This window comes from Conger conger, chromosome 13 (assembly GCF_963514075.1).
Source record: "Conger conger chromosome 13, fConCon1.1, whole genome shotgun sequence".
NCBI classification, from domain to species: domain Eukaryota; kingdom Metazoa; phylum Chordata; class Actinopteri; order Anguilliformes; family Congridae; genus Conger; species Conger conger.
Window position 1 is genome coordinate 5,374,649 of NC_083772.1, and position 16,723 is coordinate 5,391,371.

General features: G+C 42.1%; 3 protein-coding genes across 3 annotated transcripts; all 3 read left to right on the forward strand.

Moving 5' to 3' along the window:
• The first annotated feature begins 403 nt into the window (after positions 1-403).
• Positions 404-4,554, forward strand: polr2i (RNA polymerase II subunit I). The gene is made up of 6 exons (XM_061217542.1): positions 404-601; positions 1,238-1,292; positions 1,576-1,649; positions 1,747-1,821; positions 2,125-2,176; positions 4,114-4,554. The coding sequence occupies exons 1-6, from the start codon at positions 540-542 to the stop codon at positions 4,174-4,176; spliced, it is 381 nt and encodes a 126-aa protein (XP_061073526.1). The 5' UTR covers positions 404-539; the 3' UTR covers positions 4,177-4,554.
• A 1,578-nt stretch (positions 4,555-6,132) lies between these two features.
• Positions 6,133-9,564, forward strand: pglyrp5 (peptidoglycan recognition protein 5). Its single transcript, XM_061218199.1, has 4 exons — positions 6,133-6,526; positions 6,839-7,055; positions 7,883-8,001; positions 8,738-9,564. The coding sequence occupies exons 1-4, from the start codon at positions 6,439-6,441 to the stop codon at positions 8,908-8,910; spliced, it is 597 nt and encodes a 198-aa protein (XP_061074183.1). The 5' UTR covers positions 6,133-6,438; the 3' UTR covers positions 8,911-9,564.
• Positions 9,565-13,200: 3,636 nt separating this feature from the next.
• foxg1c (forkhead box G1c) lies at positions 13,201-14,657 on the forward strand. Its single transcript, XM_061218332.1, has one exon. It carries the CDS (start codon positions 13,201-13,203, stop codon positions 14,479-14,481), a length of 1,281 nt encoding a protein of 426 aa, XP_061074316.1. The 3' UTR covers positions 14,482-14,657.
• The last annotated feature ends 2,066 nt before the right edge of the window (positions 14,658-16,723 follow it).

Consider the following 16,723-nt stretch of genomic DNA (forward strand, 5'->3'; position numbering starts at 1 on the left):
AAAGTTTCCAAACAGTTGATTTTAGCAAACCAATTGTTTTGCCTATGCCTCATCATGGCTTTCTTGACTTTCACTGGCACAACTCAATAGACTTAGATTTAAAGCTGTTATACCAGCACTAAGGAAGCAATTGAGCATACAACACATGACTTATCAGAAACATATTCATGTATAAAAGGGGCTGTCATCCCTACACAGATCTCCCAATTAGTAAATACTAATTTCAAGTCCAATGTGCTGGAGTACAGAGCCAAAACAACAGAAATTGTATCGCTGTCCGACAGCATACAGACGTCGCTGTGCAGTGTATTTTTTTCTGACTTCTCGCCGCCATTCTCCACAACCTGGGGGCGCTACCACTACAATTCCTTCGTTTTTAAACAGCAGAGTCACCCGTGCACTGCTGCTAACGTTGACATATCCGGTTTGTTTCCCGGTGTTTTTTGTTTTTGTAATCTGGATGTTATCTTGCCTTGGCGAGAGAATCGGCGTGTTGTTGGATGAATTGTGCATAAAATTGATATATTCTTGAAGTTTCGATGGATTTGGAGGGGGGAAATTACGAGCCAGGATTCGTGGGAATTCGTTTCTGTCAAGAATGGTACGTTTGTCTCTATCGTTTGCGAATGTTGAGAACAGTAGACCGGAACTGGTGTCAGTCAGTTATAATAAACGCGTGTGTGCATGTTGCTATTCTTTTCCCGTTTGTGATGGTCTGCTAGTCTTTCGGTTCGGGTCAAGGCTCTGTCAGTGTGAAGAACAGCATGTTAAAAGTGCTGTAGCTAACTTAGCTATCCCCACAGTATACTGGGCCGTTTCCAACGTTAGCTAGCTAGCAGTAACTTAACAAGCCATCGTCACATTAGCATATATATAACCTCCGAATGAGTAACGTAGCTAGCGAGCTAACATAGAATCACGGGGTTCCCAATAGAATCAGAAGTTTACGTCCGTTCTACTAAACTAATTATGGTTGCGTATTGTCTAAGACGCTAAAACTATTTGAGCCGTATAAGCCTGGCAGATTCGTTGTCTCTCGTTAGTTAGATCCAGCTTTGCTCCTGTATTGATTTGTTTGTTCTGTCCTTGATTGTAAATGGACCATCTCTGCCTTCTTGGTGATATCGCACATTTGTATTCCTAAGGCTAACGTTGACTGGTCCCTCTGCATAAGAGTTATTGTGAAGTGGTTGTAATGTAATGCAATGGGTTTGTTTTTTTTTTGTTTTTTTTCCAGCAACAACATGTTGTATCCCAAAGAGGACAAAGAGAATCGCATCCTGCTTTATGCTGTAAGCTGTTACACTATCATTCACAATTCAAGAGAAACTCAAGTGGTGTATAATTTTTATACTTTAGCAAACATGTAATGTGTTTGCTTGGTAAAGAAAATAAACTGGATGTCGAAATTGGAAATGTCAATATATGAGTTCTTCATTATATGCAGGAATGTCAGTCCTTGCTCTTTTAGGTTTATTATAATTGTGTGCTAGCCCAGTTAGTGAATGCACAGGTGCCATTTCTGAATGACTTATATTCAACATATAGCTTCTTTGTTGTTTTTATCTTTTCCAGTGTAGGAATTGTGACTACCAGCAGGAAGCTGATAACAGCTGTATCTACGTTAACAAGATCACACACGAGGTTGAGTAAGTAGACCCCTGCCGTAACCCATTAGAAAGTCTCTGCCGTTCATGCACAAGGTCTCCACAACAGCCTGTGTGTGTGTCTGCCCCCTCTCGACAGTGAGCTGACCCAGATCATTGCCGATGTGTCCCAGGACCCCACGCTGCCCCGTACAGAAGACCACCCCTGTCCCAAGTGAGTCCGCCTCTTCCCTCTCGCCCCTCTGCTCTCCCTCTCGCCCCTCTGCTCTCCCTCTCTCCGCTCTGCTCTCCCTCTCTCCTGCCCCCTTATCTGACTTTGTGTCCAAAAAGTGTGTGAATGAACAAGATCGTTCCAATTTCACAATATCAACATTTTGGTTGATGGCGCAGGTACGTGACGGTGACTGTATGTTTTCCCATTTGTAACAACCGGGATTATGGTGATTGGCTGCTAAAAACGCCGCCCGGTTTCCGGCCGTTATGGCTCCTCGTCTCACTGGCTTCTTATTCCTCCCAGGTGCGGCCACAAGGAGGCAGTGTTTTTCCAGTCTCACAGCATGAAAGCAGAGGTAACCTACATTTTTTTTTTGTTTTGTTTTTACAGAAATAATGTCCCAGAAATGCTGGAAATATAAAAGTAAAGTGGGCAAAAATAAATAAAAATAGACCCGAACCACCAAAAATGAGCAATTGAGATGATAAACTCCCCAGTGGAAAGGTAAGCACTCAAATGGGAGAAAGCTCTCGGTCTGCAAATTCAGGGCAGGGGACAGGAAGCAGTGCCACAAAAGAGAAGATAGATGAGAGGAATGATTAGGCACAATAATTATTACTATTTCCAACACTAATTATTGTGAAACGTGGTATTGATAATTTCGTCTTGTATTAAGCTGTTATTGTGTTCTGGTGTTGTTGATGTCATCATTTTGTTATTTGTTAATGTGAGCAGTAAATGCAATGTTGTAGTTTAGAGAAAATGACTGTATGAAACAGATACTACCGGTTATACGTTTTATTACCTGTAGGGAACCACTGCCTTTCTGTGTGTCTGGACAATTGACAGCTAAAATGCCTGAACTTGAGCTTCGTGCTCTGTTCCGTTTTTCCCAGTAGAGCCATTCAAATTCAGGCGGGTGTCGCAATGATAGACGCGTTGTGGCATGAAATGTGATATTTAGAGGCCCATAACTTCTCAAAGAAAAGTCCTCAATCTTTGTAGATTTGTATGTAGTGGTAATTCTGTTGGTATAATTCATATCACACCTCAAGAGAACATGAATCTACTATCATTTTGGAGATATTCGGCCCTAAAAATGTACTTTTTTTTTTTCCACCAGGGACCATATCACCTGGGCGGTCATATCGGCAATACTTTTGGTGTCGTATTTGTAAATGAGCCATCCGAGAGCAATTTCCCACTGTGTAAAGATAAACACATTAAAGATAACACTCGCTCATATTTAACCCATGGAATTTTCAATCCGCCCATTTTTAGACCCACACAGAAATTTCACCCGACCCTCTTCTTGTTTCTGGAAAGAATTAGCTTTGGTACTCAGTGGGTTTTCTTTATACAACACCTCCATACATCCTTACATACCTGTAACCTCCCCCAGTATGGACTGTTCCACTTTTTAAATGGGGGTGCAATCTACATTGTAGGGGGAGGTCTGTAGTGTCGTGGTTAAGGTAAATGACTGGGACACGCAAGGTCAGTGGTTCTAATCCCTTGAGCAAGGCCCTTAACCCTGCATTGCTCCAGGGGAGGATTGTCTCCTGCTCAGTCAAATCAACTGTACGTCACTCTGGATAAGAGCGTCTGCCAAATTCCAATAATGTTATGTAATGTAATTGTGCCACAATGCATTTTTCAGGGCAACGTTAAATGGCTCTCCCAGGAAAACAGAATGGAGTATGGAGCTCAAGAAGGCTCAGGAATTTTATGTCTCATACTGGTCTACAACACACACAAAAAAAGCAACCTTGTGGAAGGTTATTTTTTTTTACGTGCCTAATAATTATTTTAAATAAAATCCAACAAAAATAATTTTTGTCAATAAGTGCTACATTTTCCAAATTAAGGGAGCTATATTGTTGCCTTCTGTGGGTTCCTGTTTCCCTGCTGCATAAAGATGTAAAATGCATGTGTCAGCCGTCACCATGGGGAAAGGAAACCCACAGAAGAAACTAAACAATGGGCTGCTGACCTTCAGGAGTCAGGAAATAACTGAAAATGGCAGCTTTACTGTATATTAGGTCAATAATGAAGACATTTGAAATCACTGGAACGGTGGTAAATCTGCCTGGTGGAGGATGCAAGTGCATGCACTGGTCCTTGGGCGCTTGTTCAGGTCAGAAAACACCGTTTGCCAGGAAGCTCAAAAAGGATCTTTCAGTTCCCTGTTTATTCCATACAGCCCTTTCTACTCGTCTTGTGTGAGTGACATTGGAGGCTGTCATTCAGAATGCATGTGCTGAAAGTAACCGCTGTATTCCTGCGCCACAGGACGCTATGCGCCTCTATTACGTCTGCACAGCCCCTCACTGCGGGCACCGCTGGACAGAATGAGGAGGATGAGGAGGACGAAGAGGAAGAAGAGAGGAAGACCACGAAAGTCGTCATTCGTGTCCTCGGTTTTTGTCCTCCGTCCGGATCGGGCATTCCTCAAGACTTCATCACTCTGCATAGCAACAGCGTCGTCATAGTTACATAGTGAAGGAAGGCATTCCGTGTGTTGGTATCTCCAGGTCCTTCAAGCCATCTGGGAAGGCCTTCTGTAGACCTGACTGAGCAGGTCTCTTGCTAGAGCCAATGTTGGCCACAAGGGGGAGCGGTATCACAAATGACTTCACTCGCTTTTATGTTAATAAATTGTATTTAGGATGTTTTATGTTTAACAATCCCATATTTTATTTCATTTTTTTTATTAAAAAAAGGAAGAGAAAATGTCATGGTGTCTGTAGTCATGCTTGATTTAAAACATTCTGTGACATGAGGCATTAAGAGCAGTGTTGAATGGTGAGACTGCAGCAGTACTACCCAGGACAGGTTTCAATTCACTATGAACGGAGACAGGTAATACCGGATCATATGCTGCTTTCCATTAAAGGTGCATTGTTTGCTTTTGTTCTAAGGACTGTCAATTGAAGGGGGAGGACTAATTGCTCTGCGCTGAGAGCGAATCTGGTGGAACAGGCACACTCTTTCATGTGACGGCAGCCAATGAGTCATCATCCGTAAATTATAGTAAACTCGCTCTTCGGTGGCCCTCTTGGGTCCTTCCTAATGCCGTACAAATGTGCGAATCTCCATTCCAATGAGAGCAAGAGAGAGAGAGTACCCAAGAATAGGGTCGTTACAACCTTTGTCAAAATGTAATTAAATTAATTCATTCAATCATCCTAACCCACTTGTCCTGAACAGGGTCACAGGGGGGGCTGGAGCCTATCCCAGCATACGTTGGGCGAAAGGCAGGAATACACCCTGGACAGGTCGCCAGTCCATCGCAGGGCACACACACCATTCACTCGCACGCTCATACCTACGGGCAATTTAGACTCTCCAATCAGCCTAATCTGCATGTCTTTGGACTGTGGGAGGAAACTGGAGTACCCGGAGGAAACCCACGCAAACACGGGGAGAACATGCAAACTCCGCACAGAGAGGCCCCGGCCGACAGGGATTCGAACCCACCTCCTTGCTGTGAGGCGGCAGTGCTACCTACTGCACCATCCGTGCTGCCTGTAATTAAATTGCAAACTGAAAAATCATGGTACCAAAATAAGCCCAAACAAGTCAGGGTCTCTACGCGGATTACGGTTTACCGGGTTCTCCCACAGACTGCGCAAATGATTTGTACTATTAGCCTAATATAGGGCAATGACTTAAAGGTACAATAGGTTTTTTTGTGTTAAAACATTGTTACAATACCATTGTAAATCCCTTCCTATCGTTGAAAAAGTCTCACTGACATGTTGACTCACCCTCTGGCTGTCCTTAAATTCGGTTATCAAAGTGTACATGTGTCGGGCCATCACTGTATCAAAATATTCAGCTGTTCATTGGTTGAAAATTGGTTCTAACTGCCACAGCCAATGGCGTGGGGGCTTGTTCTGATTGTTCGTGTAGCTGCCCAAATTGCACACCAGACAAGCAATCACTGAAACTATATTATAGGTTATTATCCAACCGAAGAATACATTTATAAAGTTATAAAACGTGTTATGATCTGAAGTTGTTTGTTGTTGCAATTCCTCTCTTGGCCGTTAGGAGTTATCTATTATACCTATTGTACCTATTTTAAACAAGACAATAGCAGCATGTTTACTTAATATATCCTTTGAAAGACCAGCCCAAAGCAGCCGCCTTTACAATATCATGCAAAGTTATATGGGGGCTTGGAGCGGGATCTGTCTTTTTGCCTGCAAGCTATTACGGGTATGACACAATGGCAGATTTTACACAACAGCATCTCTGCCGCCGCAACTCTTCGTTTTTATATTTTTGAAGGATCGCATTATTTCCTTCGTTACCCTTTACTCTGGGAACTTACTCGGCTATCGGAACGCTACATAACCGGTCCTCCCGTTGTTATGAAACATCGTACTTTCCTGTCGCGAGGGAACTGTAAGCGACTTGAATTAAAGAGGAACGACAAGAAGTATCTGGAAAGTACGTTAGATGCGGAAAGCACGTTGAAAAGAGCTGTTTTCCGCATTTCTGTGAACTGCCGTACGCAAAGCCGCCAACCTCACTAGTCTTTGACCACCTGTGATTGTTTAAGGCACGGCTCAGCGTTGCTACAGTACACTTGCGCCAGTTAGCTTGCAAATGTCGCTTATTCTTTCAAAAATGGACGAATCGACCCACTTATCAGAAGTATCAGAGGAATCAAGTTCACCGAACGGCAACAATGAGGGTAAGAAAAGTAATTTTCTTTTTGCAAAATTAACATGAGAAAAGGTAAGCCCAGCAAAAACAATGCACTTTCTTTCACGTGAATTTGCCATATCGCTGAGCAAACTTGCCTGTTCTGCGGAGTACAGATGTAAGAGTCGAAATTAATCGAGTGCCATAGCTTAATGCTTAAATGTAATGCCTATGAATTAATGAAACATTTACGGATTACATGTGTCCGGTCTATTGCCGTTCACGTTTTCCGCGCGAGTTAGTCGTTTCGTTTTTACTCTTGCATTTGACGCCTGGGGATCTGCTCTCATTTTCCCCTCAGAGCTGACACAGGGGGTAGGTCCAAAGGTGGTGTCCCGGTGCCAGTGGGGAGCCCTGGAACCCGTGAGTCGGGAAAGGCTGCAGGGCCCGGCCCAGAGAGCCATCATCCATCACACTGCCCTGTGGCCGTGCAGGTCCGCCCAAGACTGCATTGCGCAGCTGAGGCACGCGCAGAAACTGCACATGCACCATCGAGACTTCTATGACATTGGATACAAGTGAGTGTCTTTAAATCTTTCAAGGTACAACTCCACTAAGTGTAAAATGAAATTGGTGTTTTAGGAGCGCATGCATTGTGTATTATGTGTACTGTACATTGCTTTTGATTGTGAAAACATGTCAAGAGAAGTACTTACTTGAATTATACTTTTAATTGACTTGAATTTGTCATTCAGCAATGCCTATGCCCTGTGTCCCATTGATGCAGGAATTTTAATGGCCAGAATCTGTATTTGAATAAAGCCTGTTCTTTCTTAAAATTGTAGTGGCGCACACACAACTCACTAGTTTAACAAGCTTTCATCAATTGTTATATTAGCTAGCATACTTTCTAGGGACAGAAAACTAACAACCTGACTAACTACTTGATGTTAGCGAGATGCTACAGGCAGTTTTATTTATTACCTCCCTGGGTAACTGTATTTATTGCCCCAGTCAATTCTCATAAGAAATCTTCTCTTGGTATCCAAACACTGTTGTAATGTTGTCAGAGACTTTTCACCAAAGAGTTCAAAGACCTGGTATACCAGTGTTGTATCATGGCATTTTCATGTAATCATAATGACAATCTTTCAGTCCAGTCTTTTTTGGTTCATTCTTGAAATAGCACTTAATATTCAGATGCAAAGAGGGGGGTTGTAATTAGTTAGCCTACTTAATGTACCTACAATAATTTACAAAATCTCCACCCTGTGAATTATGCATGTTGTGTGGTTCACCCAACGTAAACATATGCTGGAACAGATGTAATGTATCAAAAGTCACAGAGTGACGTTAATCCCGCAAATCACATCACCTGATGATAGCGCTTTTCTGCCATTTGCAGCTTCCTGATTGGTGGAGATGGCACAGTATATGAGGGGCGGGGCTGGGGCATTGTCGGGGCTCATGCTAAAGGTAACAACAGTGACTCCCTGGGCATCGCATTCATGGGAAATTTCAACGGTAAGAAACGCTGCTTTGCACTCCACCTTTACCCTGAGCTCTAGCTGTAGGGAAACTTATGCTGCAGTTGTCAATCGGCATGTAGCCTGTCCAAGTGGCATGTTCATGGGCGGCCTGTAGCGTTGTGGTTAAGGTACATGACTGGGACACACAAGGTCGGTGGTTCGATCCCCGGTGTAGCCACAATAAGATCCGGCACAGCCGTTGGGCCCTTGAGCAAGGCCCTTAACCCTGCGTTGCTCCAGGGGAGAACTGTCTCGTGCTTAGTCTACTGAACTGTACGTCACTCTGGATAAGAACGTCTGCCAAATGTCATTAATTTAAATGTAATGGCATGTATCTTTTTGGGAACATTTTATTATCCTTTATGAATTTTAGTCAGAGCTTGTGCAGGCTTTTGCGCAGTGCTTACACCTCCACCAATTCAGTTGCACTTTGATGTTTTTGTACAATTTCTTTCCGTTTGTTGTTTCAAATTCTGGTATCCGTTATAATAGTATATCTGTCAACATGCAGAAATGGGAATTCTCACTTTGCCATTGAATGAAAATAGACGGCACGTGACACAATGCGACAAAATGCAGATATTCAGCCTGTTGTCTGTCTATTAATGCTCTTGTGTCAAAAAAAAGATTTACAATTTACAAATACAAATACAAATTCAAATTATAAGGCAAAGAATTGGAATGAAAGCGGCTATGCAGGTCAGCTATTCAGAGCTGTGCACTTTTTTCAGATGAAAGGCCTAGTCCAGCTGCCTTGGCCTCCACAAGACAGCTGCTGCAGTGTGGGGTGAGGCTTGGATACTTGCACCCTGCATATGCACTACAGGGACATCGAGACGTGGCCAAGACAGAGTGTCCTGGGGATGCACTGTATGAAGCATTATGGCTCTTAGCTCAGCATTGAGCTCAACCGAACACACTGGCCACTTCCATCCTTGAGGACACCAAGAGCGACATGGCTCAGGCAGTTAGAGCAGTCGTCTGGCAGTCGGAGTCTGGTTGTCGAGTCGATCCCCCGGCCGGGCTGTGTCGAAGTGTCCCTAAGCAAGACACCTAACCCCCCCCCCAAAAAAACAAATGCTCCTGACGAGCTGGTCGGTGCCTGGCATGGCAGCCAATCGCCGTTGGTGTATGAATGGGTGTATGAATGGGTGAATGAGAAGCATCAATTGTACAAAGGTGCTATATAAATGCCAACCATTTACCATTTACCATTTAAACATGACGCTACTGTCACCTCTGGGATTATAGACTTGGGTGACTTTTTAAAATAGAAATGTGTTGCAAGAAACAGTTTGAATGTATTTTTGTGCATATGTTGCATATTTGGAATGTTTATTTTACACGTGTACTAGAAGGGCTTGTACATAGAGGCTTGTATCAGTATTGATGAGCTCTGGCTGATCTCAACATACATGAGCCAATTTGATGTACCTACTGATACTGTAAATTAAGTGAAAATGTAATGTTCAAAAAGGTAAATCATAGTCATTAATCTTCTTCTAAGTTTAATTTCTTGTTTTTTTTTTAACCAAAATCAGCCACTTACGGCTCATGCTCTGTGTTTATTAATAAAATAAACACATTGAAATTTGTTATGTTTCCTTTATACGGTGACATCACAGGGTGATCTGAGCCTGATTCTTCTTCCACCAGTGTGACAATTTTCTTGCAGTTAGCATCTCTGCTATAATATAAGACAAGGAGATTTTGGCACTGGCATCAGTTCATATGACCAGTCAAATATTGGTTATTGATATCATTCATCATTTATCTTTGAGATCAAAATGTATCATATTGCACTGCATGCTACCTCATTTGCTGAATTATGCGATTTGAGATTCACTGAGAGTGAAATCAAATACTTAAAAAATAATAATAATAATAAGCACAGTAATTGTTAATTGCACTGCCATATCACATATATAATGTATATGTCCTGCACATAGCCCTACGAAGGATATTCCAGGTAATTTTAAAATAAGTTGTGGTCACATTAACAATTCAAACTGCTAAATCGTCACTGAAACGTTTTGTCCATTGACACTTTAGCCTAAATTGGCAAATCGGTTGGCGCATATTCAGCCAACCTGCCTTCGTTTCCATCGCTATTTGGAATGATACTAGTCGTGTTGTGTTATTGCATAAATACCATTTAAACCAAAAGAGCGCAATTGCCTATTCTGTTCCTTTAAATGTACATTCACTAGATGGCACTAGAACGCCGCGCGGGCCTTCTTTCAATTTCAATTTCAAGTGTGCATCGTCGGCGTTACATGACATAACAAACGGTCATTTGGCAGACGCTCTCATCAAGAGCGACGTACAATACAGTGGAAATCATAACCAGAGGCAAGTGCGCTGAAAACATGAATGAAGTACGGTTCCAAGTGCTTGAGTGATCACATGGATAAAAACGTGAACCCTTGTAGAATAAACAGATAAACTAACCAAGAGGTAGAAGCACCACAGTTTTGACAACTAGAACACTAAGTAGTAAAATAACTATACGCAAGTGCGATCATTACAGCATATAACATACATGGCTAATTATACATTACAGTGAGGCAGGGAAGGGAAGGGGAAAGGTGCAGCCTGAAAATATGATTCTTCAGTCTGCGCTTGAAGGTGGTCAAAGAGTGCTCTTCTGACCTCCACAGGAAGGTCATCCCAACACCGTGCAGTGCACAGTGCAGGTGCGACGAGGGGGAGGCGCCGGCCGTCCTGAGGTAGCGTAACGGAGATATCTGGCTGCATGCGTGTAGGGTCCGATGAGTAAAGCGTTACAAAACTTTGACGCCGTCTCATTGCATTTACTTATTCTGGTAGCTACTTAATACGATAATAAGTAGGCTACTATAATGCAAATTATAATGAGAACTATGTCATTTCGTGTCGACCAATATGTATTCCCACGCATTCATTTTAATTGCAAATTAAAAAGTATGAAACTGTCTTTCACAAGTTCGTCCACCCATCCAATGCACTGCTGTCAGACCACGAAAAACAAGAATCGACAATGAGCTGTAACTGCTTATAAGCACTTGACCCTAAAGGCCCACAGGTCACTTACAGGCTGATTTAAGTCCTCAACTCTGGCGTTTTGGCGCACGGAAGAGCAAGACTCATCCAAATCCACGTTTCCCGGAAATAGCTATATTTGGAACAAGTTTAACAAAAGGCTATTCGGTTGTTGTCCTGGTGCTACATTCGGCCAAAGCTGTTGGGTACTCATGGCCCGAAAGAAAAAAGAAGATTACTCAAAATTGTGAGCAGAGCTGCGTTCGTACAATACAAGTATACCCTGGAAAAAATCTAAACCTCCTTATAAACCACTAAATAGAATTAGGCTAATATTATTAGTAACAAGTAATATTATTGTATTCGATTTAATCAAGAATATTAGTTGCTATATTAAATGAAACCAATAGCATATACAGCACTGTGCAGAAGTCTTAGGCACCCTAGACTTTTAGATGTTTTAGTGTGTTAGTATAAAAGAACACATTTGAGATTTCCAAATATTCATTTTCCAAAAAATTTGACAGAGACATTTTTGTATTAAATTTTTTAAAGTAACATATTACTGTAAGCAATTTACTACTTTTTACATAAAAACTTGATCAAGGCTGTCTGAGATCAGAAGCAAGGAACCAACCAATGTCTGCAGAAGAACTGTGGCCAGTTCTCCAACAGGCTTGGAACAACCTCCCTGCTGATTGCTTTAGCCAACACTGTCCTGCAGTTTTATATCTCCGAGAAGTGATGCAGTTTTAACGCCAAAGGGTGGTCACTAAAAATAATGATTTGATTCAGTTGATTCAGAATTGATTTCAGTTGATTCAGAATTATTTTTGAAAGAATCTTATCTGTACAGAATGTTATACAGGTGCCTAAGAGCTTTGCACAGTACTGTATATGTAATTATATAAATATATATTAATTATATATAATATATAATATTACTTTATTACACCTGAAATTATCTAATCAGCCAATTATGTGGCAGCAGTGCAATATATACAATCATGTAAATACAGTTAATGTTCACTTCAAACATCACAATGGGGAAAATGTGATCTAAGTGACTTTGACCATGGAGTGATTGTTGGTGGCAGACAGGGTGGTTTGAGTATCTAAGAAACTGCTGATCTCCTGTGATTTTCACGCACACTAGTCTTTAGAATTAGGCCAGGAATTCTAAAAGGAATCTGTACCACTGGCAGTAGCTGAAGAGCCTTTTTTTGTTGGTGGCACGACCCGGCGGTACGACTATTGGTCCGTTAATAATCGAACAAAATAAAACGAATTACCTGGCAAACATCGTAAACGTGTTTTAAAATACAATACTGTTCTTGATTTGAGATCTGATATGGTCAGTAGAAAGGATTAAACATATCGCGAAATAATACCCTACTTTTGTTTTGTTTCTTATCCTAATTGCAATTTATCAAATTCTCGAACGGTTTAAAAGCAAGTGTTTTCAGGAGTAAAGGCTTGAAGAAGTGTCAGGGGTGCGTGCCGGCAGAGAAAACATTCCCAGCAAGCGCGCACTTGCAGCGCGAGAGGATTAAGGAGGGACCTGTATCGAACGAGAAAATGGAGGAAAGGGTCAAAGACAGGCAAAGGCAGTTTTCCTTCTTCGTGTAACAGTCACACGCCCATCTCACCTGTCACCGCGAGCGCAGGAAGCTGTGTGTCTCCCAGGCAAAGGCACAGGTCTGAGCTGCTGCTGAAGGGTCCACGCGGCCACTCTCGTAAACTGTACTTTTTTGTAAATGTAGTTTAGTCTAATTTGTGAGCCACTCCCATCCTGCACTCGTAGGTGACTACGCACATTCGGTTGCTTTGGACCAAGTCATGGAGTAAATAAAAGGAAGGGGAGGGCTTGAGAGGCGGCTCCGTCAGGCAAGACGCAGGTGAGAGGCTTGTGTTTCACCGCCCTCGGAAGTTTTTTTTTTATTCAACCAGAGAGTTCAGCGATCAGTCAGAGAGATTGGTGCCATACTCAACAGAGATGTGCTGAAAGAGACCCGTTTTAGCGTGCCTGGTTTTTTCTTTTTTCCCCATAATTGTTCTGCGCTGACTGTGCGTAGCTGTTGTCCCGTGTGTGTCGCGTTTAATTAGCCCTTTCTCTTTCTTGAATTGTTCATTTCTTCATTTTTCGTCTACGAGGAATGTGCTGCGTTTAAGTATGGAGGACTTGAAAGACCCCATCAGGTTTTTCCACAAATCTTCTTTCAGCATCAGCAGCCTCCTGCTCCGACGAGAGGGAGTGATGACTGACAGTGGCGCCGTGGCAGAGGTGCCTCCCTCCCGCAGCGCCAAGAGCCGACCTCATTTACTGCCGGGACAGGCAGGCAGAGAACTTTGCGCTCGCCGTGCGGAATATAACATCGATTACAAGAAGTGCAATGACAAAAAGACGCGCACGGTGACGGAGGAGTCGGTCGGCTGCGAAGGAGGGAGAGGGAGAGGCAAAAGTGTCGAAGGGAGTGAGGAAGAGAGAGAGGACAAGGCCGACGGTGATGGAGAGAGGAAAACCAAGTATGACAAACCTCCGTTCAGCTACAATGCGCTGATAATGATGGCGATCCGCCAAAGTCCGGAGCGACGGCTGACGCTCAGTGGCATTTATGAGTTCATTATGGGCAACTTCCCCTACTACCGAGACAATAAACAGGGCTGGCAAAACTCAATCCGCCACAATCTGAGTCTCAACAAGTGCTTCGTCAAAGTGCCCCGGCACTATGACGACCCTGGCAAAGGCAACTATTGGATGCTCGATCCTTCCAGCGACGACGTGTTTATCGGCGGCACAACTGGGAAACTACGTCGCCGGTCCACTGCAGCATCCAGAGCGAAACTTGCCATAAAAAGGGGCACTCGTCTAGGGTCTGCAACCGCAGCTGGGCTCGCCTTCACTGGGCCTTTTTATTGGCCCGTGGCGCCTTTCGTTACGATCCAACACACGCCGCAGTCACACCCTGGCTCGGCACTTGGGTATAGCTCCTCATACTTCGGGTCCCATCACACTAACTATGCCTCCACCGTGTTATCCCAGACCTCGCATCACGTCAGTGCGGCGGCGGCAGGGGCCGACCGCCTGTTGCAGCAAGTCACCCAGGAGACTCCGTTCTTCGGGGCGAGCGGCGGCCTCCCTCGTCGCCACCAGATGACTTCGTCTGCTTCGTTCGCCTCGTCCCCGCTGCCTTGCGCCTTGTCTCTCCAAGCTCCGTCTTTTAACCTGTTTCCCGGCCAGGCCAGTTATTATTACTCGCACCAAATACCCCATCCGACGGCTATCAGCGCACTGTCCCAGGAAGAGGCCTCACCTCCGAGAGCCTCTTCTGTCGGCCACTTTGTGCCTGGAAGGAACGGATCATCGGATTACATTGGGAGCCTGTGTGCTGAGTTTCCTAATTATTTTCCCCCAAACAATCATACAGGTTCTCTCAATGCCATCCGGCCATAAATGCAAAGGATGCCTCTTTTAATTTATTCATTACAAATTAAAACATTCTTTATTCTTTGTATTGGACTAGGTATATATCATAGCTATGTTTTGTGGTTGTTTGTTTTTTTTTTTTTTAATATTTTGAAAATATGCTTTAATATGTTTCAGTTGCTACTTGTGTGGCACAACAGCCATTTTGTGATGAAAGCGGTGGCGAGTTGGATTAACTGACACCTAATAGGCTATTAATTGTTTCCGTTAGGCCTACTTTTAATCATCTCCCACCTATTATTATTTCTCTAAAATGCGTCTAGTTTATAACGCATAGCCTATAGCCGAATAACCATACGATAATATACAGTAAATCGACTAAATGTCTGTTTATGTATTTCCGAAACAAAAATAAGAGGTGGGCTGATAAGAAACAGGAAATTAAACAGCTTGTTGGTGAGTCCTTAACGACACCAGGAAGGGCAGCCTAAATATGAAAATAGAGGTTTTGTGTGGTTTATTCAGGTGATAACTGGTGGTTAAAATGATAGTATATGCGCACTCTGGCGCACGACAATTAGGTCCAGGTCAGTGAAATTTATTGGAGAGTTGAGGCTAGTGAGATGACATAGAAAGACACACAGTTCGATGCAGTCCAGTTTTATGAATCAATGTAGACCGCCCCTTGTTAGATGTAAACCTGTAGAAATAGGTAGAGCAGACAGTTGACAAGGCTTTTCGCCTACTCTATATAGACCGTGGAAATTTGTGTGAAGGTTATAATATCCTGTTGTTTTAACCGCTGCATGCACGTGTCCTGGAACAACTCGGTATAACTGTCGCAGGTGCAGGGGGGTGTTGTGGTATTATTTCAACGTGTTTAAATATCTGTAAATAGTATTGTGTGTTTTTGTATTTAATTTACTTGTTTACATATCAATTTGGAACATGTTGAAAATCTATTGGTTACTATTATGATGCGGATGACAGTATATTATTATTGTTGGTAGTAGTAGTAGTAGTAGTAGTAGCAGTCGTAGTAGGCCTAGTGGTAGTATTAGTATCATTATTATTATTTGTATTATTATTATTATTAATAATAATAATAATAATAATAATAATAATAATAATAGCAGTAATAATAAGAATAATAATAAGAATAATAATTAGAAAAAAATACTGTTTGTGCACACCGTACCTTTTACCATATAAAATACGTTTAGTGTTATGGGGTCATGTAAACAGTATTGCGCAGTTGGACAAAATACAATGATAGGCCGGGCCTACTTTTTTTTTCAAACACAAGCTGCATGCACTTTGTCATTCAGGTGTAATTGAAATGAACAATGTTGTTTGTTTTGTTCGTAATAAATGTTCATCATTGTCCATCATTTCGACTCACCATTAATAGCCTATTTGAATAATCTCTGAAGAGTTACTTCATAGTATTAGCCGAATATATTTAAACTAATTAAACATGGAAGGGGTTCCTTGCGTATTGCTAGGGCATTTTAAATATTGCCTACATTTAAGTTCTAGGCAATATTTATAAGGCCTTATTCTTATTCTGTGTTCGTTTTTATTACCATCACTAATGTTTTTTTTTACTAATGTTGTTGTTATCAGTGGCCTGTCGTAACAGCCGTCAATTTAATTAGCCTGCATAGGCCTATCAAAAATGTGTCTGTGCAATTGATGCCGTTGTTACGTGCCAATTATTTTCCTCTTTTTTCGTTTAATACTTTAATACCGTTCGTGATGAATGGCACCCCTTTGTTTTGATGTTTTTTTTGATAGCATTCGTGCAAGAGTGTTTAATTCAGGATTATTCAGGTTCTTGTTATAATTACGAAGACTCTCTTAATCATTTTGAATGGTGCTCAGTTCGCATTCTTGTCTTCTGTCTTATTTTCTGACTTCCAATAGCATATTAAGCGCAATATTATGTAAAAAAAAAAAAAAAAAAGACTATTATTAATTTAAATTAACTGAATTGAACGAATTGCAATGTGCAAATAGGCAACCGCGGTTATATAAGCAATAGGCTGCCGAATTAACGAAATCAACTCATTTCCCAGTGAATATAGGTAGTTTATGGCATGAGAATAGTCTACTTCGATATAATCTTAGTTATCCTTATTTATCCTTGCTAATTTGTCAATGGACATGCGAATGTCCTACTATTAACGTATTCTAAGATGTGGTAAGATGCAGCGCTTTGCATCAGGAGGTTAAGACTTGTTTGCGAATGTATATTAAATTGCAAAAT